The sequence below is a fragment of the Terrapene carolina genome, unplaced genomic scaffold (assembly GCF_002925995.2).
Source record: "Terrapene carolina triunguis isolate 2854851 unplaced genomic scaffold, T_m_triunguis-2.0 Scaffold31, whole genome shotgun sequence".
NCBI classification, from domain to species: Eukaryota; Metazoa; Chordata; order Testudines; family Emydidae; genus Terrapene; species Terrapene triunguis.
Window position 1 is genome coordinate 8,675,493 of NW_020664382.1, and position 23,885 is coordinate 8,699,377.

A 23,885-nucleotide genomic window follows, 5' to 3' on the forward strand; every position below is an offset into this window, starting at 1 on the left:
GCCTGCCCTGTGCCAGGTACCCCGAGGAGGACTGGCCAAGCCTGCCCCGTGCCAAAAACTGGATCAAAGAAACACCTATCACCAATTTCTGCTTCTAACTGGAATATCTACAGGGCCCCAAACTTTGACTAGCCACTCAGGTCTAAAAGGGGCAACATTGTCTTATATGTATTTTCCTAAATCCTGCTCTGTAGTGTTCTTGGGTCAGAATTCCCACATCGCCAATGGTAGACACAGACTGAACATCCAACTAGACCATCTTAAAGATCTAGCTAGAGGTTGATCTGGGTAGCACTTAATCTGCAAGGAGGCCACGTCCCTTTGGGATTTGCCTTGATGATTGGTGGTGGTGGTGGTGGCAATGGGTCAGAATTCCTGTCATGTGCCATCCCAGAGGTGGTTGAATTTTAATTGTGCTTCAATAATCCTTATATACACAGATCAAAATTTCCAAAAATGGATTCCTAAAGATAGGCTCCTAAATAAGTGCCTAATTTTCTAAAGTGCCGAGCACCCAGCAGCTCCCATTGAAATCACTCATTTTAAAAATCTTGGCAGCAACCTCTAAAAGAGTTTGGGATCCTTCGGGCTGGAACATATTACATAAATGTCAGTTGTTACGTTATTATTGTCTCATCCTCCCGGCAGTGTGGTAATACTCTATCAGCACAATTACTCGAAGTAACAGGTTTACCAAATACAATATAAGGAGGAAAAAAACCCAACATTTTCCTACCTCTAATGTAAGCAAATGTAGCCAAAGAGTTGCTAATAATAATTCCATCTTTCTTTGGCAGCCTTGATTCCCTGGGGTCAATGTTTATATCTGTAATGTGAAAATACAAGACAAATGCAATTAGATTGTAACACCCAAACCCATGATCTACAAACAAAACATAATGGATAGTTAGAAAACTACAAAATTGTTATTAAACAGCAGCTATGACCAATTCCATTTAGTGCCTGAACCAAAGCCCAAAGAGGCCAAAGGAAAGATTCCCAATGACTTCACTGAGCTTTCGATCAAACCCTATATGAATCACTTCCCAAAGCAATCTCTGCAGTATCCTAGAAATGGTGGCAATAGAGGATGTGTGCTAGCCACACCATTCATTTTCTCTGCTGTTCACAAAATTACATTTCAGCCTTACTCATACATGGCTATCTAGTCTGAAACAATCATATACTCACTGTTACTGTTCACATCTCTTGACCACAGTTAAGAAAGATGTACCATAGTTATGGATAACCATAATGTGCCAATGTCCCAGCGATGGAAATGTCAAAATGCAATATGTTTAAAGTTCTGTTTAAAGTGGCTTCAGTGGCTTAATTAAAGATCACAGCTCATAGTATGTAGCGTAAGGGGATGGTTAGCAGATAACTTGTTTTTTATTTGCAGTTTCCCCTCCACCTTATTCCAATCTAAATTTAATAAATTAATAGACAAGAATGAAATATGATAAGAAATAATAAGATTATGCTCTGCATGGCTACTTCCCAGGGAATGAAAGTGGCCAGACTGAGAAGCAGCTGAGGAGAACAGCGATGAAAATTAACAGTACAAGTGTTGCCACTCTGATTCTTGAGGAAATCTTGTGCGTATAAACACAACACTGATCAAGATTGCTTTTTTTCAGAAAATCTTTAGCTCTGTGTACAAACAACCACATTGTGTAGCTTGTTTGGTTTGAACATGCAGTTTCAGGCAAATGACTTCGCCACACTTTAAGGCACCCCTTTAAATATTCAGAAGCGCTGGCAGTGAACTACACTGCACATTGGGCATGTGCGTTCTGGACTGGAGTAGACCCAAAATTCCAGGCTGTGCCTCTGTAAAAGGTGGCCAGAACAAGGCTGCGGTTGGCACACTAAGGTTCTGGAGAGAATGGGTAGCTCCTCACTTACCAGAGCCACTGAGCATCTACTGAGTCAAGAGGTTCTTCCACAGGAACAGGTGTGGGAAGCATGCCGTTACCCCTCAGCTGCAAGCTTACCCGCTTCACCTCTCAAATTTAGGACCAAATCTTGCAATCCTTGCTCGAGCCAACATCTCATATATTTTTACAGGCATTTGACCTGAGAAAAGGACTTCTAGATTTGGCCCACAATAACTTATTTACTATCAGGCCCAGAATCTTGCCTTTGTTCCTGAATGGATTTCTCATTGTGAAATTCCCACGTTACAGTATCATCAGAATCTAATTGTGTAGAACTCATTCTGTTGATGATAAAACACTTTTTTTTTTGGTTACAACTTTCAGTGGTCAGAGCCAGTTTTAACACATGATTTTACTACTTCCCCCTCTTTCTAATACAACTATGTTCATCTGTGATCAAACATATTTCCTATTTTGACTTAAAGACAAATGATGGTAATAAACCATAAAAATTACCATATTTACCATCGTTCTGCTTTAGAGAAGGATTTAGATTAGAAATCATCGGATCAACTGCTGTAAGTATGATTTTGGGAACTAAAAAGAAAAAAGAAGAATTGTATACCGTCAATTTTAAGAATGTTACACTATCTGAGTTATCTTAATCACACTGCAAATAAGGAAAATTCACTATAAACTATGGCCCAGAATAATAATCAAACCCATTATCAGTACATTTTAAATGTGCACAATCAACACCTTTATGATCATTGTAACAGAAAAGACCAGGGCTGTAATTTTCTGCTGGCCTTGTCTACTAAAGAACATTCATACAGAGGCTCCAGTCCTGCAACTGGATTCACACAGGCAGACCCTTGTGCCTGCGTGCAGCTCAAGTGCAGTCAATGTGGCTGCATGCGGGTGTTAGGGTCTGCTCTTCTGGGTTGGACTGAAGGACTAGGGCCAGAGTTTGTGCTCCCAGAGCCACAGGTACCGAAAGAGCTAAATTTCTCTTGTTAATAACAAAAGATGAATCAAATGGAGAGCAGAAGTTTTCTTTCTTTCAGGGGCAAGTTCTTGCTTTTTCTGCTGCTCTTCTTATGTTCCTACTTGTAGTCAAAAGTAATAGATGGTAAAAGAAACAAGTCCTTGTTAAACCCCTTAGCTCCAGGTGAGAGCAAGGGTCTGGACTCCTGCCAGAGATCTGTCTCACAGGGCATAGTTTCCCTAAGACATAACTATCTAATAGCTAGATCCAGCTTTCTGGACCAAAAGGAAATGCCAATGAACAGGAAATAATGAGGCATATTTTTGATAGACCTTAAATTGTGCCAATCACTGTGTTTGATGAGGAAAATAGACCAAGTCTGTAATGATCAGTAAAGAAATGTTTGAAGCTCTGTGTGATGTGCTCTGTAACTTTCCTGACTAGAAGTTTTTGTTCTACTTCAAGTGGTGGACCCTATGGGTATGCCATTGTGGGTGTGCATGCATTCCATGTGCCAGAGAACCCACAGTGGAATATAGGGACCACACAACTTGAAAAACTCCAGTTACAGCAAGGCTCCTATTACCCCCCACTCCCTGTCCCAATTTTTCACACATGCTGTCTGGTTACCCTAATTTCAGTTTAACTACAGCCCTCTGGGGTATGAACTTTTCACCTGAGTGACACAGCTAGGTTGATCGAAATTTTAAGTGTAGACTAAGCATTGGTCTGAGTGGCCAGAGAACTGTTTCCTTTTAATTAACTTCTTTTTCTTCTGGTGCATTTTAGTGGATTTAATTTGGAAGCTTTCACACTCTTCTTACAGGGATTAAAATGATCTAAAAGGAAGGCACATTGTGTACATGTTAAGAGCTCACAAATCCTGTGTCAGATGAATGGGTCCTTCAGTTATCCTCATCTTGGCACTTATTCTCTGTACTATACAAAGCCAGACTGATGGAGTTTCACACGCATTTGGAAAATGGAAGACATTTCAGGTATGAAACAAATGTTTGCCAATAAACCGTGTAAAAGACGATTGACAGGAACAGAGGGAGGTCCAGTGCAAGGGGTTGAAGTACAGTTTTACTCTGAAAAATAACTGTAAAAATGGCACTTCTTACTGCCCAGCCATTCTCCATAGGTGTGCGATCAAAGTCATATCGGTTTCCTTTCCTGGTAAAGTTTTTAAAGTAAGTTTTAGTACTTTTGACTCCTTTAAATACTGCAAAGCCAACGTGGATATGGAAGAGTAATTTGGCCTCTATTTTGGCTTGTGCATCATCAGATTTGTTAACTGAGTTCCAGAGGCAGAATTTTTATTATTGATGTGTGAGCCAGAAAATGAACAGCTTGATTTTCAGATTCCAGGCTGAATTTGGAGGGCTGGCACGTGTTTAAAAAAAAAAAAAAAAATCTGCGGGTTCATTTGTGGGGCCGTGAGTCTGTCATGGAGATCATGGAAGTCACGAATTCCGTGACTTCCCAGGACCTCTGTGACTTCTGGCCATTGCTGGGGCAGTCTTGGGCCGCTGTGCCCCCTCCCCCAGCAGCAGCAGTGGGGGGCCCGGGCTACTGCCACCTGCCCACCCCAACACCGGTGGGGGCCCTGGGCCACGTGCCACTGTGCCTCCCCCCAAGCACCCACAGAGGTCCCGGGCCACATGCTGCCTCCCGCCAGCACCCGCGGCGCCCAGCTCCCCCGGGCCACCCCCAGAGCACCTGCGGCACACCCAGGCCGCCCCCCTGTCATCACCCAAGATTTAGTCAGGGGTCTATAGTACAAGTCATGGACAGATCACAGGGCATGAATTTTTGTTTACTGCCCATGACCTGTCCGTGACTTTTACCAAAAATACCCATGACTGAAACGTAGCCTTATTCATTTGTAATAGCTGGTCTGGAAATAATGAAAGACGCTAAACAGGGAACACCATGATTCTGTTTTTATAAATTCAGTTTTCAAAGATATTCTTGGGATAACACTTATGATCAAAGGGGCCAAAGGCCTTGTGGTGTCTATTACCACAAAGGATGCATCTGTAGAGAGTATTTTTATATGTTTCTTTTAGAGAGACTCTCAGGTGGTGAGACAGAAGGAAATATGGAACATATTCTAAAGGAAAGACCCAGCACTGCTGAGACAGAAAAAAAATCACATATTGTATTACATTTTTATTTCAGAGACCAGCCATTAAGATTTTATGACAGCATAAATCATTTATCTTGAAATTTTCAGAAAAGGGGGTCTACATTTTCTGTAAAACTTGGTTTTTACAGAAAATGGGGTTTGGGATTCTCTGGAAAGAACTGAGGTGTAAAACTAATACAATGTATACTACTATTTAATCGTGCTGAGATGCCTTATCTAATGAAAATCACAAGTGAAGGATCTCTCCATCAGCAATCTTTGGTTTCTCCTAGTTTGGGAACCTTTCTCTTTCTAAAATAAGCAAAGTAATTCACAGCCCGAGTCTCACCTCTCTCTCTTTCTGTTGACTCTGAGTAGGGGAAGAAAGATGGATAATATTTTGTCCCATTCCTTTTTGTCAGCATAAGCAGTGTGGCCCTCATTCAGCAAAGTACATAAGGAGACCCTGATTCAGCAAAGTGCATAAGCACTTGCTTAAGTCTGTCCTTATTCAGCACTGCGTTATGGGCATGCTTAACTTTAAGCATGTGCATAAATGCTTTGCTGTATTGGGATTTAAGTAGGAAAATTGTGAAGGATTTGGGGATCAAAGGTGCTATAAAATGCAAATTAATTATTACTACAACAAAAGTGCATGAAGGAAAAGCCAATTTCCTCATCTTTCTCTGTTAGTGCAAGCACACCAGTGTCAATAAAGCCTGTGCTACATCAAAAGTTCTATTCATCGTTGCAGTAATACCAGTAAACCCGGCACTTGAGTTCCAAAAATAAAGAAGACCATCAAGCTCCCATTGCTTAGCCAAGCATCCAGCAAAGCACTTCTAGAGTTTCTTCTTGACGGTTTCATAAATGTCTCCATCTCACTCGTCTTAAGAATCAGGTCTCAGTCTTGGCTCCACTGGACTTTGCTAAGAGGCCAGGCTCTATAGTGAGGCTCTCTCAGATCTCCTGTCTCCACAAAACAGTTTCCAACATGAAACCTCAGCTCTTCTCTAACCAACCTGCTAACTGCTTCAAACCTTCATGAAGCCTCTGCAGAAAACTTCTCTCCTTCACCTTGCCCTTGTGGCAATCACCTCAGTTTCCCACATAACTGAACAAGTCATTTCTACTGAAAAACCTCATAGCCAACTTTCTTTTCTGACAATGGGGCCCTCGTACTACCTCCTCCTTTTGTTCCTCACCTCTATATTTTGTCAACTCACCTCTATATTAGTGTATGTCTACACAGCAGCTGCAAGGGTGCTTCCCAGTGTGGGTAGACAGACCCAGTGTGGCCATGGCGACATGGCCGGCAGCTCAGGCTAGCCACCTGAGCACAAGCCTGCCCGATCCCTTGGGTAGCTAGCTTTCGTTGGCCTAGCTCCATTGCTCGGGAAGAGGGTGTTCCTACAGCAATGGAAATACCCCTGTCACTGTAAGCAGCATCTACACTCTCGAGTTATGCCGACATAGCTATGCCACTATAGTCCCTGTAGTGTAGACATGGCCGTGGCTCAAATTAGCACACTTGAGTTACTCCACCTCAGCTAGCTTAGCTTGAGTGAGAGTGACCACAGGGCAAAAACAAACAAACACTTGAGCTACACAGAGTGATTGGATTAGCAGAATGATTGGACAAGCAGCTGGAACTCAGGCTGTGGCATCCCCCACAGCATTATTGCTCTAGCGCCATTAGCACAAGTTTCAGACACCCCAAGCCCTGACAGGCACATTAGCGATTTTTGTGTGTGGACAGGAGTTAAGATAGGTGCAAAACTTGAATTATAGCTTGCACTAACGATGCAGTTAAGACAAACCCTGTATATGCACGTAGGCAATTTCTTGTGCTAAAATCCTTTTTCTCTGATACTTTGGTACAACTGCTAAATAAAAATACTTTTTTAAAGAAGACTGTTGATGGCTACCACTGGTCACAGGTTCCCAACGGGAGGAAACCCTGGTGCTCAGAGCCCAGTCATACCTGTCGGATGATAAGAAGTTGGTACAAGCTGAGTAGCGTACCTGGGTCCCAGCCGAAGAGTGGCAGAATCACAAGATTCCACCCTGAGACAGGGAAAGACTTAAAGGACCAAACCCTGAGGTGGGTGCTCTCAGAGAGATCTGAAAGAGGACAGAGGTGCAGCTAGCCCTGTTAACCGGGACAGATATTGTCTATGTTAAAATCCAAATCTCGAGTGAGGGGAAACCACCAGCTCATAGAGGAGGAGGAGGTGAGAAGAAATTCTGAGGCAAGATCAGGAACATCTCTCAAAGTACATCCTTAGTGGACTTACAGTTGAGAAAGCCGTCTATTTCTGAACGTAGGCATTCCTTATCACTGTGATGTGCTATCAATTCAGTTCAGTTTGGCTGCAAGAGGCAAATTGCTTTAGCAAAGTAAAACTTGATTTACTGCCATAATCAGAAATTTCTATGGAGAGGTTTGCTTTAAAAACATATTACTGTACCTATCCACTGGGAGTCTTTTATCAACAGGAGCTCCCACCCCGTGTGTGGAATTTCAAGAATTCCAAAACTCTTCTTTTCTCATGGCTACTAGATGATCTATAAAATAATAAGAGCTGCAAATCACTTGCTAATGCTTCAGATTGCACAATTTAGTATTGTTTGGCAGAAAAAAACTGCAAAATGTGCCAGCAACACAGAAGAATGTTATCTACTACCTGGTTTATGTGTCTTTGCAAAACCACTACAACGATTAATAGTATGAGTTATCTTAGCACATACACACCCCTCAGCCCACAAATAAAGAACAAGGTGTCATAATTATTAATAGAGTAATTAAAGGGAATTCCAATAACTCACTTTTATAAAAGGACCAACAATACAGCATTTACTGTCTAAGCATATTATGTATTAGCTCCATGGCAAGCCTCCAGCTCCTTCTTCATAAAAATAAATATCAATCTTAGTAATTCCTCTCACCTGAAGGCTAACATACCGTCTTTTAAGAGGGCAGAATCTTAAAAGCTCTAAAACATACCTTGAGAAATCCCCTATTGTGCCTACAAGGAACCTGCCTTCTAGATAATCCATAGATGATCATTGTTTTCTCTGATCTTCAGATATATGACACTGTACAACTAAGATAAGAATCAATCCCAAAATGGCTACTTATTGCCAACCATGCAAGTAAACTCCGAGTACCGCTTATTTGGGCCGCTCCCATGGAAAGACCTGCCAGAGGTAGACTCAGAAAACTCCACAGTGTTTCCCCATAGAGTTAATTCAGCATATTCCTCACAGGGAGGGGAGGAGATTGCAGCTGCACAGAGAGGAAGGGGCAGGGTGCACAGCTGTCAAACCTATGAAGCCCAAGGATCTCTGGTGATATTGCCAAGAGTTAACACCTCCTTTCGACTGGCAGCACAGATTGCTGCTGTTGGCTTCACCATTTATACCAGTGTCTTACCTCAGTGCTCAGGCCAGGGGGTAAGAAAGAGCAGGCCTAGGAGGAGTTAATGATGCTATTTCAGTTTCTGTAGTGTAGCAGTAGGAGCCTGATCCAAAGCCTTCTGAAGAAGTCATTGGAAAGACTTGGATCAGACTATATGTAGGCTGCCTACAGGAGTTTGTTACTTCCCTTCTGTGTAGATGCCACCTTTACCCAGCTGCCAAAAATGCAGAGCCCCAGTTATTTGGTGCTCAGGTGCCATGACACGTGCAGGCTTCTAGGGGGCACAGAGCATGCTCCCTCTCTGGTCTGGGGGCTTTTCTGCCCAGCACCCCGACCAACTGTTGGGAGCCTCTGGTGTTTTGTGAGCAGAACCATTAGAACAAACCCACTACTGGGCAAGAGCAATTATTGATCAGGGCATACAGGAGAATGAAAACACAGACACAGGGATGGAATTTAAAGTGGAAGGATGTTACGTTATTAATTTTTAACTTTAATGGAGGGGGCTAACTTCCCCTGCCCCCAATACCAAAAATGTATTTGGGTTCAATATGTTGTTAACTGACCTCTATGCCAAATATCTAATGTTCAGGGTTGGACCTCTTTAGCCTCTCCCCTAGGATTCATGCCCCCCTCCCCATCCTCTGGCTCTCTTCCCTGTGAAGGAGAATGAGAGTACACATGCGGGCACCTGTCTGTGAAGACTTATGGTCTCCCCATTTTTCACCAGCCTAATAATTTCCCCCAGTTATCTCATGGGTCTCTTACTCTTATTCACCTTTGGGAGCTGGCCCCTTGGAGCCTCTCATCCACACTGGACACTGGCCGCAAGCTGTGTCAAAATTACAAACTCATTTATAAACTTACAACTTTTAAATCCTGTCTTTTCTCCCTATTTACCTAAAACTAGGCCTCCAGGATGCTGCTAAGAAGGTGGAAAAACTCACCAGGAACCTTGTCAATCTTGCCCTGAGGGGAAAATTCCTTCCGAATCCCAAAACCCGGCAAACAGTTCAACAATTCAAACTATATCTCCACACCAGAACAGGGAGCAGCAACCACAGCAGAATTGCTACTGCATACTATGAGGGTGAAGGGGAGAAGTAAGAAAGACAATGCCCGTGAGCAGCCCCCGGCCTGTGTCCCCGCCCCCTGGGGCAAGTGGAGGGTCCACGGCTCCCCATAGTGGCCCAGCCCCCCTGGGTGGCTCTTACCACAGCTCGGCTCTGGCTTCTGGCCTGGCCAAGAGGTGGAAGCTTGGGGGGGAGGGGGAGAGGAGGAGCAGGGGGTGGGGTCCAATGGCAGGTGGGAGGTGTGGGGGGCCCAAAAGTTCTTTGTGCCCAGGGCCCCACTAAATCTTAATCCGCCTCTGGCTGCAGGGGTGCAGCTGCACTGGTGCTCTGCTGTAGTGCTTTAGTGGAGATGCTACTGCTCTGACAGGAGAGCTTAGTTGATCCATCTCTGAGAGCGGCAGTAGCTATGTTGGCAGGAGAAGCTCTCTGGTCAACATAGCGCTGTCTACACTGGGGGTTAGGTTGGTATAACTATGTTGCTCAGGGGGTGTATTTTTCACATGCTTGAGCAACGTAGTTATACCCATATAAATCTGTAGTGTAGACCTGGCTTGAGACTTTACCTAGAGTAAGGAAATTCTCTGTAGGGGGAGGAACTTAGGTGTGCCCATGTGGATCATATTTCAGGATCAAGGCCTTTATACAGGGCTTTGATTATGTTGAAGTGCTTTATAAAGGCTAACACAATGCAACAGTGGATTTTCTTTACTTAGCTCTGCTGTAGATGAATTATGTGGAGCACAATTTAATATCTAGGGCATTTGTCAAGCACATATTTTAATTATTGCAATTTATGTTATGTAGATCTCTAGCTATGTGATTGTACCTACATCTCAGGTATTTTGTCATGTAAATATAATAGGTTACAGATGCTAACAGGAAGGCCAGGTTTAAGAATCCAGCTCTGGGCGTGTGTGTTCATAGATGTATACACAACTTTGCATTATTATGCTCTGCAAGTAGAATGAGATCTTCAAAATTATCACATATTTGCTCTTACCACATGTATAGCTGACATTAAGATATTTTTTCACTCCAGGCAGGCACGGACTTCCAAAATGGTTGTTGTTGACAATAATTTTACACCTCTGTTTCCCATAACACCTCTTTGATAATACTTCTAAAGCTGTATAGGACAAACAGTCTGAAAGAAAAAAATCTGCAATGTTGAGTATATACATATACTTATGTTATCAAAGACAATATCTACTACATGTGTACTTATGAACTTGAACTTGTCATCCATATTCAGTCAAAACTCCCATTGATTTCCCTGAGTAGGACTGCAGAATTAGGTCTTAGGTTTGTTCATTGAATATAAAACTACCTTGCTAACTTCTACATTTGCCTTGCATTTGTTAGGAGATGGGATTTGTATATTTCTGTTGCAGGTCAAAAATGTGCTCCTAGTTTCAATAACATGCCATGCGCAGTAATTTTATAAAAATAAACTCATCCACCTGGACTCTACATTGAAGGTGAAATGAACTGAATAGGAAAGTTTATGTACTGTACCTACCTGCTTTAATCTACTTCAGAAAAGGCAGAATATCTTTAAATGCTATTAATTTCTCATATGCACTAAACACAAATCCAACAGGAAAAAATGCATTTTTGTCTTGTTTTTTAAATATGAAACCTTCTGAAATTGCAAGTGAGGAGAAGGTCATTGTTTTCTGGAGCTCTCTGCTCCCAACCAATATTATTTCATTTCCTTTGTGGCTTTCATGAATGATGGATGCTTTCTTTTTGGAGTCACCAGCTGGGGACTTTTAAGAGGTAAGAAATATATTTCATTCCTTTTGACCACAAATATCAAACAAAGAAGGCAGCTCATTATCTTCTTCCTCTTCATTTCCATCTGGGTTGGCTAGTGCTACTTTAGAAGAAACATGCTAATGATCGCAATGAGTTTAAATAGGATTCACAATAGATTTAACACAAGGCAAAAATCAGTCACCTTTGAAAAGAAAACAGAGATTTCATTGAGGTTTTTGACAAAAATAAAAATTCAAAATTTGAAGTCCAGAGATAGAACAAATCTGTAATTTATAGATTTAATACTTTTAAATGCAGACTAGACTTAAGCAACTATGAGTAACTTGTAAACCTGAGTAGCCAGTCTGAGGATACTGCATTATTTTTGGCAAATGGCTTAGTGACTGGTAATCTTGAGATACATATTCCCTGGAAAGCAATTCTTAGCTATAAGAAAAAGCCGGTGACTCTTAACTCCAGCACTGTACTTTTGATGCGAGTCAGAAAACTATAAGAAACAAAATACTTTAGTTTTCAAAATCTTCTGACCACATTACATATGATATCTGTCATAATGGAATTTTATAAACTCAAAGCTCACAAAGAGAAGGAAGAGTTTTGATTCAATGACTCAGCTGTTTTAGTCTCCCTTTGGTGAACTTGAACTTTGGAAGACTTAGCCCTGGTCTACACTACGAGTTTAGGTCGAATTTAGCAGCTTTAGATCGATTTAACCCTGCACCCATCCACACGACGAAGCCATTTTTGTTGACTTAAAGGGCTCTTAAAATCGATTTCTGTACTTCTCTCCGACGAGGGGATTAGCGCTGAAATCGACATCGCCGGGCAAATTTGGGGTAGTATGGACGCAATTCAATGGTATTGGCCTCCGGGAGCTATCCCAGAGTACTCCATTGTGACCACTCTGGACAGCACTTTCAACTCAGATGCACTAGCCAGGTACACAGCAAAAGCCCCAGGAACTTTTAAATTTCATTTCCTGTCTGGCCAGCATGGTGAGCTCATCTGCACAGGTGACCGTGCAGTCCCAGAATCGCAAAAGAGCTCCAGCATGGACCAAACGGGAGGTACTGGATCTGATCGCTGTTTGGGGAGACGAATCCGTGCTATCAGAACTCCGTTCCAATAGACGAAATGCCAAAATATTTGAAAAAATCTCCAAGGGCATGATGGACAGAGGCTACAACAGGGACCTGCAGCAGTGCCGCATGAAAAGGAGCTCAAGCAAGCCTACCAAAAAACCAAAGAGGCAAACGGCCACTCCGGGTCCGAGCCCCAGACATGCCGCTTCTATGATGAGCTGCATGCAATTCTATGGGGAGGCCCTACTACTACCCCACCCCAGTCCGGGGACACCTGCAAGGGGGGAGTCTCATGCAACAGGGATGAGGATTTTGGGGACGAGGAAGATGAGGTGGAGGAGGATGAGGATAGCGCACAGCACTCAAGTGGAGAAACCGTTCTCCCCGACAGCCAGGAACTGTTTATCACCCTGGAGCCAATACCCTCCCAATCCTCCCAATGCAGGCTCCCAGACCATGAAGCCGGAGAAGACACCTCTGGTGAGTGTACCTTTGTAAATATAATGCATGGTTTAAAAGCAAGCGTGTTTAATTATTAATTTGCCCTCAAGACTTGGGATGCATTCGCGGCCAGTACAGCCCCTCCTTTTAAATGGCCAACCTAAAGGGGTGCTTGGTATGGGAAAGGAGGGTGCTGCTGTTTGAAACCATTCCCACATGTTATGAAGGTTGAAGAAGCCGAAAGACTGTGGCTTACCATGGCTGCCTGCAAGCCGAATTCTGTTGCCCGGCCCTGCGTGTGTGATCTCTCACACCAAACCAGCAGGTCTTCAATATAAGAGGCAAAATGCAACCTTGAACCAAAAGCACATGTGCTATGTAATGTTACCAGCTTGGTTCACTGTGAAAGAGTCTACCCATTGTTCTCTAAAATGTGTCTTTTTAAGTACTACTCTCCCTTTTATTCCTCCCGCAGCTGCAAATGTTTCAACGCTGCCCCATCTTCTCCGTCCCAGAGGCTAGCGCGGATAAGAAGGCCAAAAAAATGCACTCACGATGAAATGTTCTCTTAGCTCATGCAGTCCTCCCTCACTGAAAGAGCCCAGCAAAATACGTGGAGGCAAACAATGTCAGAGTCCAGGAAAGCAGAAAATGAACGTGAGGACAGGAGGGATGAACGAGATGAGAGGTGGCGGGAGCAAGAAGAGAGGTGGCGGGAGGAAGATGAGAGATGGCGGCAGTGCGATGAGAGAAGGCAGGATGCAATGCTGAGGCTACTGGGGGATCAAACTGATATGCTCCGGTGTCTGGTAGAGCTGCAAGAAAGGCAGCAGGAGCACAGACCGCCCCTGCTGCCCCTGTGTAACCACCTGCCCTCCTCCCCAAGTTCCATAGCCTCCTCTCCCAGACACCCAAGAATGCGGGAGGGGGGGGGAGGCTATGGGCACCCAGCCACTCCACCCCAGAGGATTGCCCAAGCAACAGAAGGCTGGCATTCAATAAGTTTTGAAGTGCAGTGTGGCCTTGTCCTTCCCTCCTCCCCTCATCCACCACCCCACCCGGTGCTTCCCTCCTCCCCCACCCTTCCCGGGCTACCTTGGCAGTTATCTCCCTATTTGTGTGATGAATTAATAAAGAATGCATGATTTTGAAACAATAATGACTTTATTGCCTCTGCAAGCGGTGATCGAAGGGGGGAGGGCGGTTGGCTTACAGGGAAGTAGAGTGATCCAAGGGGGCGGGTTTTCATCAAGGAGAAACAAACAGAACTGTTACACCATAGCCTGGCCAGTCATGAAACTGGTTTTCAAGCTTCTCTGATGCGCAGCGCACCCTGCTGTGCTCTTCTAATAGCCCTGGTGTCTGGCTGCGCGTAATCAGCGGCCAGGTGATTTGCCTCAACCTCCCACCCCACCATAAACATCTCCCCCTTACTCTCACAGATATTGTGGAGCACACAGCAAGTGGCAATAACAATTGGAATATTGGTTTCACTGAGGTCTAATCGAGTCAGTAAACTGCACCAGCGCGCTTTTAAACGTCCAAATGCACATTCTACCACCATTCTGCACTTGCTCAGCCTATAGTTGAACAGCTCCTTACTACTGTCCAGGGTACCTGTGTATGGCTTCATGAGTCATGGCATTAAGGGGTAGGCTGGGTCCCCCAAGGATAACTATAGGCATTTCAGTGTCCCCAACAGTTATTTTCTGGTCTGGGAAGTAAGTCCCTTCCTGCAGCTGTTCAAACAGACAAGAGTTCCTGAAGATGCGAGTGTCATGTACCTTTCCTGGTCATCCCATGTCAATGTCGGTGAAACGTCCCTTGTGATCCACCAGTGCTTGCAGCACCATTGAAAAGTACCCCTTGCGGTTTATGTACTGGTTGCCAAGGTGGTCCGGTCCCAAGCTAGGGATATGCGTTCCGTCTATCGCCTCACCACAGTTAGGGAATTCCATTGCAGCAAAGCCATCCACTATGAGCTGCACATTTCCCAGAGTCACTACCCTTGATAGCAGCAGCTCAGTGATTGCGTTGGCTACTTGGATCACAGCAGCCCCCACAGTAGATTTACCCACTCTAAATTGATTATCGACTGACCGGTAGCTGTCTGGTGTTGCAAGCTTCCAGGGGGCTATCGCCACTCGCTTCTCAACTGTGAGGGCTGCTCTCATCTTGGTATACTTGCACTTCAGGGCAGGGGAAAGCAAGTCACAAAGTTCCATGAAAGTGCCCTTACGCATGCGAAAGTTTCGCAGCCACTGGGAATCATCCCAGACCTGCAACACTATGCGGTCTCACCAGTCTGTGCTTGTTTCCCGGGCCCAGAATTGGCGTTCCACGGCATGAACCTGCCCCATTACCGCCAGGATGTCCAAATTGCCAGGGCCCGTGCTTTGAGAGAAGTCTGTGTCCATGTCCTCATCACTATCGTGATCGTGCTGTCATCACCTCCTCGCCTGCTTTTGCAGGTTCTGGTTCTGCACATACTGCAGGATAATGCGCGAGGTGTTTACAATGCTCACAACAGCAGCGGTGAGCTGAGCGGGCTCCATGCTTGCCGTGGTATGGTGTCAGCAGGCGAGCAGAGATGCAGCGGAAGCGGTGGATGACGACGGATGCCACGAGAATAGATATTTATACCGAATGACGAGAGGACCTGCAAGGTGGATTCATGGCACCAGGAGAGCAGAAGAGCAGAGTTGCAGCGGAAGCGGTGGATGACGACGGGATGCCACGAGAATAGATATTTATAAAGAACGACGAGAGGACCTGCGAGGTCGATTCATGGCACCAGGAGAGCAGGAGAGCAGAGTTGCAGCGGAAGTGGTGGTTGGATGACGACAGTTAGCAGTCCTACAGTAGGACTCCTACTGCACCATCTGTTGAAAGCAGTATGGCATCTGCACGGAAAAAAGGCGCGAAACGATTGTCTGCCTTTGCTTTCATGGAGGGAGGGGCGACTGACGACATGTACCCAAAACCACCTGCGACAATGTTTTTGCCCCATCAGGCATTGGGAGCTCAACCCATAATTCCAATGGGCAGCGGAGACTGCGGGAACTGTGGGATAGCTACCCACAGTGCAACGCTCCGAAAGTCGACGCTAGCCACGGTACTGTGGACGCACACCGCCGACTTAATGCACTTAGTGGGGACACACACAATCGACTGTATAAAATCGCTTCCTAAAAATTGACTTCTATAAATTGGACCTAATTTTGTAGTGTAGACATACCCTTTGAGTAGATTAGGTGGACATTTTTAGGACTCTTTAGGCAGCAAAATAGTTTATCTTGGCAAGTAAGAAAGAATCTAAAGAACGTTCTGTAGAGGAGCTATCAGATGATCCATATGGGAACTGCTCATGATAATAATATTGTCCTTGAAAGTTTAATTATATTTTCTACTACCTTTCTTGCTCTGTTGTTAATCTTATTTATATGAATGGTGTCTTATATGAGGCTCAAGCTGTTGACCTGCTTGTTTCATTCAAGTACAATGATATAATGAGGACATGTTTTATTTCAGTTTTTTTAGGTGTTGGTTCATGTTGCTGTTGAAGTTAATAGCTCCTTTTAGTTCATATTCATGTTGACTTTGGGTTAGGCTCCTCTACCTGAGCCATTCTTGGCACATCACATAGATTGATAGGCTCTTGGCATCTAAATGTTTTGGAGGAAATTCCAGAATCTGCCTGGTTTCATGTTGGGTGGATCCATTCCAACCTTTCATGCTAATTATTTGTCCTTTTTTCTTTTACAGGAAGGTGTAGTTTTTCTAGGCCTTACATGCACAGTGTTATGACTAAAGAAAACTATTTAATTGCTCCCTATAGGCTATCCAATGTTTAACAGCTAAACAATTCAGTTCAAAATGTTCTACAACTTCATGTATACTTTTTGTGTGGGCTTGTTATCTTTCCAATAACTCACCACAGTTAGGATGCTGGCAAACATGTGGTTCAGTTGGCAGGAAGTCTGTACACTTAATATTAAAGAGTACATTTTCAAGAACAGGCTCAAAATGTGCCCCTGCAATTTTGCTCATGCAAACCTCCTCAAGCAGAAATTACACAGATAAAACAAAGAGATGCCTAAGCAGGTGAACTGCATATGCAGTTGCTGTTCTCACATTCAAATTCAGGTTTTTGAATACACAGAATAGCAGGTGAAAATTATGGGACTGGACTGAGGTATCTTTGAAAATTTGGCTCAAGCGAGTGAGTCCATCCTTTTCTTGATTGAAGCGCCAACTTGTAGTAGTTGGTGCCTAGTTATTCTTCTTCCGCCATGTATCACACTGCATTTTGATTGTCTCACCTATTTCCTCTCTCTCTCCACTGTCCATTCTGAGCCTTTTTCTCTCTGTGTTCTTTTCCCCCCTGTATATTTCTAGTAGTTTTGTCTTCTATCCTTCATTTTTGTTTTTGTCCTTTACCTCGTTTTTTCATGCTAGCCCTTTCATTCCACTCTGTCCTCCTCTTGTCTCCAAGTTCCCCCACTTCAGTCTGCCATTTTTCCCCTCCCTCTCTGCTGCCACTGCTATATGTTCTCTCTCAGGCCTTATTTCACTGCTAATAAAGGTATACTTTTTACCTCAGGGTAGCTAACATGTAGGAGCTATCCTAAAATAAAAGAGACCAGGCACTTTAGCTTTACTGTGAGGTAAACTAGATGAAGTCAATTCTATATCCCCAATTCTATATCACTCAACTAGTTTACCTCATGGTAAAACTAAAGTACCTTGTCTTCACTGTGCATTTACTGCAGGATAGCTCATATCAGCATTTCTCAAATGAGGCCACTGTGGCTGACGTGGCTACCAGGACATTTTTTTGCTGCCACAACAGCCTCCAAAGCCTGGGCGGAGATTGGGGGCAAAGCAACAGTCTCTCCCTGCAGCACTCCGCTGTTGCTCCAGAATAGCTGTTACCAAGGGCAGCGAGATACGCTGCCTTGGTGTTTGTGCTGGCATCGCCAGCAGGGATTGGTGCCCTGCACTGCGCAGCCTCCCTGGGGGCTCCAGGCAACACGTCTGGATACACGTGGGGCTGGTGTGTGCAGCGCTGGAGGCAGCTATGGTGTTTGGTTGCTGGGACACTCCCTTGGCAGCTCACACACTCCCACTTGGCCAGGGCATTGGGAGCCTGGGATTCCACAGGCAGCCAGTGAGTTCCAGACCCACCTTCCCCGGGGCGGGCTCTTGCTGAAGGGCCAAGGGAGGCAGGGACAGAGAGAAGGGGTTTGTCAGAACAGCCACCAGCAAGAATTGGTGGCCAAACTCTGAGGCCACCACAAAATTTGTTGTGGGAACCCCTGGCTCATATGCATTTGTGACCCTAGATACTCCTTGTTTTCATACCCTCCACACTACTGCAATAATATTTGTGCAAAATATGCCTTGTGAGGTGCAATATGAAAGCTAATAACATGCTGGTTATTAATATAATTTTACAATGCATATGTTAACATTATATGTAACGTTAAGAATTCCGTCTGCATGATGTTACTAGAACATGTTTAAGACCAGACAGCCTAGCCTAGGTAAAAGGTGATAAACTGGTCTGTCCTAGACAAAGGAATGTGGGTTTACCTTAATTTACATATTAGCAATAAACAAAGCCATTGAGCTAAACCAGCAGGGTTTAACCCAGTGGTTCTCAAACTTTTGTACTGGTGACCCCTTTCACATAGCAAGTCTCTGAGTGCGACCCCCCTTAAAAATTAAAAACACTTTTAAATATATTTAACACCATTATAAATGCTGGAGGCAAAGCTGGGTTTGGGGTGGAGGCTGACAGCTTGCTACCCCCCATGTAATAACCTCATGACCCCCTGAAGGGTCCCAACCCCCAGTTTGAGAACCCCTGGTTTAACCTGATCCTGAACTCAAGAAACAGAGAATGAACACAGCTTGTGCACCCCAGAGAGACACAGGAGACTGAATCCCCAGTATGACAAAGGCATCTTTTTTGGGATATAAGGAAGAGAGTGAGAGACTCCATCTTGATCCTTCACCTTAGGAGACAATGAAACTAACGATTTGATCTCTGTGATGGATCCTGGCCAGTAAAAGGCTGGAAAGGAGACTGGGGGTGAGAGAAACCATCGTGAACAAAGATTATCTTGCTAGATTAAGTTTTAGTCTTCTAGATGTGTGTTTTCACTTTTATTTGCTTGTAACCATTTCTACCTTTCCCCCTTGTACTTGGTGTCACTTAATACAAGCTCTTTTGTTAATAAACGTGTTTTGCTTTCATTCTCAATCAGTACTGGGTAAGTTCAGTAAAGTGTGTGCTTCCAGAAAGCTAACAGGCTGGACTGTTTTACTATCTCTGTAAAGGCAGCAAACCCAAGGCTTTCTCTGTGAGGATCCAATGAGAGGAACTGGTTCCTGCAGTAGGACAATTCTGGGGCAAATTTGGGGCTGGAAGGGTCCTAAGGTCGGCCTGCAAGGAGTAACCAAGTTGGAAAAAGTCCAGGTGAAGCTTGTGGTCTGCTGGCAGACTGATGGGGTCAAAGCACTGGACCAAAGCTGCACAGCCACAAGGCACCCAGGGTTACAAGGCAAATAGTGACCAAACCCCTCACTGGCCTGTGTGAACCCCCAAATGTCACAGCGTTAGCTATCCTGAGGTAAAAAAACACACTTTTTTAAGGAATGAAAACAAGGCTTCTCTTTCCCTGAATCACTAGTGCTACAGGGCTCTTTGCAGTATGTCTCTTGTCACAAACACTATGGGGATCACCCTCATCTAACATTACTCAAGGGAGGGGAAGAATAAGCACAGCTTAAAGGAGGTTTGGAATATGAGAAGTATTCCTAGGGGAGATGAGTTAGTGGGCAAAGTGCAGGTGAGTCAGTCAAAGATACATAATAAATGCAATTTATCATATTACCACATCTGTGATGGGTAGGCGTGTGTATAAATAAATATGTTCACTTGTCATTCAAAGGGAACATTTAATAAAGTAAAATACAGTCTAAAATATTTCTGCCTCATCTGACCTGTATATTATATTATACTTGAAAAATTCATTTCTATGTCCATGTTATTTAACAAGAAAAATAAATCAACTTTCCTTCAATAATGGAAAGCAGAGAATAACGCACTCTTCAAATGAGAGAGAGATTAATTCAAGATTGTGCAACTTTATGATATTTCTGGCAACAATGGTTTAAACACAGTAAGTAGGCTGTATTCTGAAAACAGGATCTGTTTTCCAGCTAACGAGCATTACTTCAAAAAGAGTTTTTCTTTGAGGACCCAGTTCAGCAAGGAATTTAAACAAGTGCTTAACTTTAAGCATATGAGTGAATAGTCCTATGAACTCAATGGGACTAAAGTGTGTACATAAAGCTAAGCACATGTGTAAGAGCTTTCCTGAACAGAGTTGAATTTAAGCATGCACTAAGGTTTGAAGGTAAGCACATACTATTTTTTTTCCCTGGAATGCCTTAATGCTTAAATTAGATATGTGCTTGCATAGCTTGCTGAACCGGTACTTAAATGTTTGAAATGAATTGCTTGTGAAAGGTGGCTGATCGATGGAGCTGGAGGCGGAAGTCTTCCATCCACAGAACACAGACAATATAGAAAGTAGCAGTATAATCATCCCCACACTGCCAGTTCACCTCATCCTTCTCTGAAGGGACCCTCTCAAGAGAGAGAAGACAGTTAATTCTCCAGGCCCCACTGCTGAGATTGCCAACTAGGTGCCAATAGTGTTGGGCGGTGAGTTTTGTGAAGCGGACATTTAGTTGAGTGGAACTGAGGAATATGGGGCCTTAAAAAGGGGGTTTAATACAGCAGGAAAATATCAGCTCTGACCTCTGTTATTTAACGAATTAGAAAGTCTTGTTTCCGGAGGAAGGACTCTTTCAGCTTGTAATTAGCTCTAGTCAGAAATGTTTTGGCATGCAAATTACATCTAGCCGCTGTAGCCATAAATCGTTCAGGATTTAATTAGTAGCAATTCTTCTGATTTCTCAAAGCTTCTCACATTTCAGCCTGTACTCTCTTTTCCTTGCACACAAAACCTGCAATTCAATGGACTGGCCAGAGCTCGCTGTAGCAGCAATTTTAGCCAAGCCTGTGAAACAATGTTCTGTCACTCCTTACTAATTGCTGTCCAGTACTATCCCACTGCCATGCACAGAGCCGGCCTAGCAATTATAGGGAGGGTTAATGAGATTTTTTTTGGGATGCACCTCAAACATAGACCCATTTTACTTAGATTGTAAGCTTTTTGGAGGCAGGGACGGTCTTTTTTTTGGTCTGTGTTTGTACAGCCCCTAGCACAATAGGGTCCTGGTTCATGACCTAGGGTGCTAAGTGCTACGATAATACAAATAATAATTAATACATGTGTGTATGGGGAGAGGAGGTCGTTGCCAACTTCCTACTGCAGAAATAGAGCCCAGCTGCTTGTTCCTTTCATCCCTGATCATTGGTTTTCATGACTTTATGTTTTCAAGGCTGTCTCCTCAATAAAAAGAGCTAGTCAGGACTTGCATTTTAAATAGTGTGAAATCTCTGCTTTCAGTTTATCAAACCAGGATGGCTCATGCTTTGCAGAGCCCAAAGGTCACTCTGGGGATAGGAATTGACTGGGGGAAACAATGCAATTCAGGAGCACATTAATGCTGGAAATTCCAAAAGAAGGACAATAACATGGCAATTTATGCAGGAGCATATTACATGGGGCCCAGCTTGTGCATCAGAAGACACTCAGTTATGTTGCTAACTGTAGCAAATACACAGAATACATTGTGTTCATGAAACATATTCCTGATACCTTTCAGTTTCAGATCCAAGTAGGTGAGTAAACAAAGCACTAAATCTCTTTGCAGAGAAACAGTTTATGTGCTTGTGCAGACAGCATCAGCCTCCAACAGGATTAGCTCACGTTTTGGTCCTATGTTTAACTGGACCCGAGTTCAGAATCCAGCCCTTACGGATTTAGCAACATTTTTATCTATCGGACACACAGAAATTTACCAGCACAAGTGTGCAGGACAGATGTGGAGTTCCTCATTCTTTGTGGGATGATAACAGAGTACTGATAAACTAGAATTTGTTTGCTGCAAACTTCTTAAATGCTTATCACTGCAATATGCAGAATTCAGCTCCATATGTATATAGATTAGTTTAAAATAAAATAAGACGTCCCTTTAACCACAGTACCCAGAATACATTTTCAAATAGTTCAGAAATCTAAGCTTCCATTTAAAAAAACCCAAACCAACCTAAGTTGTTAACCTTTGTGGTTGTAAGGATATGGACATTACCTGATACAACTATGTCTGCCTGAGTCTGCAGACAACTTGAAACAATCGCTTTGAGGGATGCAATCTGCCCATTCAACTCAACAGGATGTCAACTCTGAAGCCTAATGAAATGTTTTAAATATTATAATTGTTAACTATTTTACTGCTAATTATTTCAGCAGAAACTTCTCCACAGTGGTTGGATGTAGCAGCAGGCATTTGGACAAGCTGCAGTGGGAGAGGCTATGACTGCTGGGGTGGGAAGGGAAAAATTCAATACATTCCCCTTCTCTGCAACTTCCAAAAGTAAAGTCAACTCCAGTAGCCAAAAGAGGAAGGGAAAGAGAAGATGTATCCCCTCCCCATATCAAAAGCCTCTCCTGCCTTTTGGTGGCAAATTCACATCTAATGGACTGCATGAGCCACACAAAACAGCATAGGCAATAGGAAGCTGTTTTCATATTTCTGATCTCAAACATCTCAGAGAGTGCTGCAATTCAAATGCAAAATCCAGCACTCTGAGACATGCTGCAGATTTGTGCCAGTCCCAAAGCCTAACCTTCATCAGGTGTCTACAGCAAAATCAGCATCAAGATTGATTCCACCTGCTGGAGACAGCAAACAACGGTGCTGATGCAGCAAGCAAGTTCTTTTCCTATCTCTGTCTGCTGCTAGGAGGAGGAAAAAACAAAGACACCTAGGCTAGTACAGGAGACCACTCCTTTAAATTTGTAGTCACTGGAAGAAGTAGTTGTAACCCCACAAAATCTCAAGCTGGTCTCCTCCTAGTGAAAGCCTTTATACATTAATGAAACACATTACTGCACAGGTAGCATCCATATAGTTGAGTTTGTAACCTGGGTTTACAGCAAGAGCAGTTAACCGGTGCTCTCACCTCAAAAAGTGCAAATCCTGACTTTATAATTAAATTCAGAGGGAGAACAGAGCAAAGAGGACGTGTCTGGAAAATAAACAGGTAGGAGTGTGGATTGGACTTCCTCCTTTTCAGTAGTTCTGCTTGGATTGCAATGACAGTATTTTTTGAAGGGAAACATATTGAAATATATGTATAACCAACTGAAAACAAGAAACAATATCTTTTAGAACGAGGGATGTGCAAACTGAACCACATAAAAGGGAAACTGGCCCCCAATTTTTGCCCATCTCTCAAACTGTTTTTGAGGTTCAAAAAGTTTGGTTAATAACTCCTCATCTCTTTCCCTCTCCAACTCCCAGCACTGAGAAGGGTGGAAGGGGATTCCAAATGGCTGCTGCTCTCTTCCTGCCTTTAAATAACACCACCAATCTCCCGCCGGTACTGTGGATCTCTCTCTTCTCACAACTTTCTTAATTTCTTTCCCTTTTTACAGCTTTCCCATGAAACAATCTGATTGTGGGCATGCAGCAGTTCCTGGCAGTCTCTATACTATGCCCTGAGCATTAAGTATTTTTTCCAGTTTGTTCATGGTGAGAAGTGCTCCAAGAGTGCTCCATGTCTATGTGTATGCAAATAATTAGTTAATACATAAATTACTAGTAGATGATATTCAAAAATAGGTAGCATGGTCCCTGGGTTTTGTAGGAGCAATAAGACTTGTGTACTGTAAATTGCTTCCCTTTACATAGCTCTGTACGTCAGCTCTTGACAAGAAGTGCTTTTGAATTTACAGCAAAATGGTTGAAGGTTTCCTTTATTACATTGAATTAGGGTGATCAGATGTCCCGATTTTATAGGGACAGTCCTGATTTTTGGGTCTTTTTCTTATATAGGCTCCTATTACCCCCCACTCCCGTCCTGATTTTTCACATTTGCTGTC

At 43.6% G+C, this 23,885-nt stretch overlaps 1 protein-coding gene across 1 annotated transcript in view; it reads right to left on the reverse strand.

The window, feature by feature from the left end:
* Window positions 1–23,885, reverse strand: part of LOC112118628 (protein eva-1 homolog C) — a 65,542-nt gene that overhangs the window by 1,635 nt on the left and 40,022 nt on the right. The window contains exons 5-7 of the mRNA XM_024217017.2: window positions 10,494–10,637; window positions 2,406–2,477; window positions 737–826 (exon numbers count right to left, since the gene is read on the reverse strand). Of these exons, the coding sequence (XP_024072785.2) occupies window positions 737–826; window positions 2,406–2,477; window positions 10,494–10,637 (306 nt within the window). The remainder of the gene's footprint in view (window positions 1–736; window positions 827–2,405; window positions 2,478–10,493; window positions 10,638–23,885) is intronic.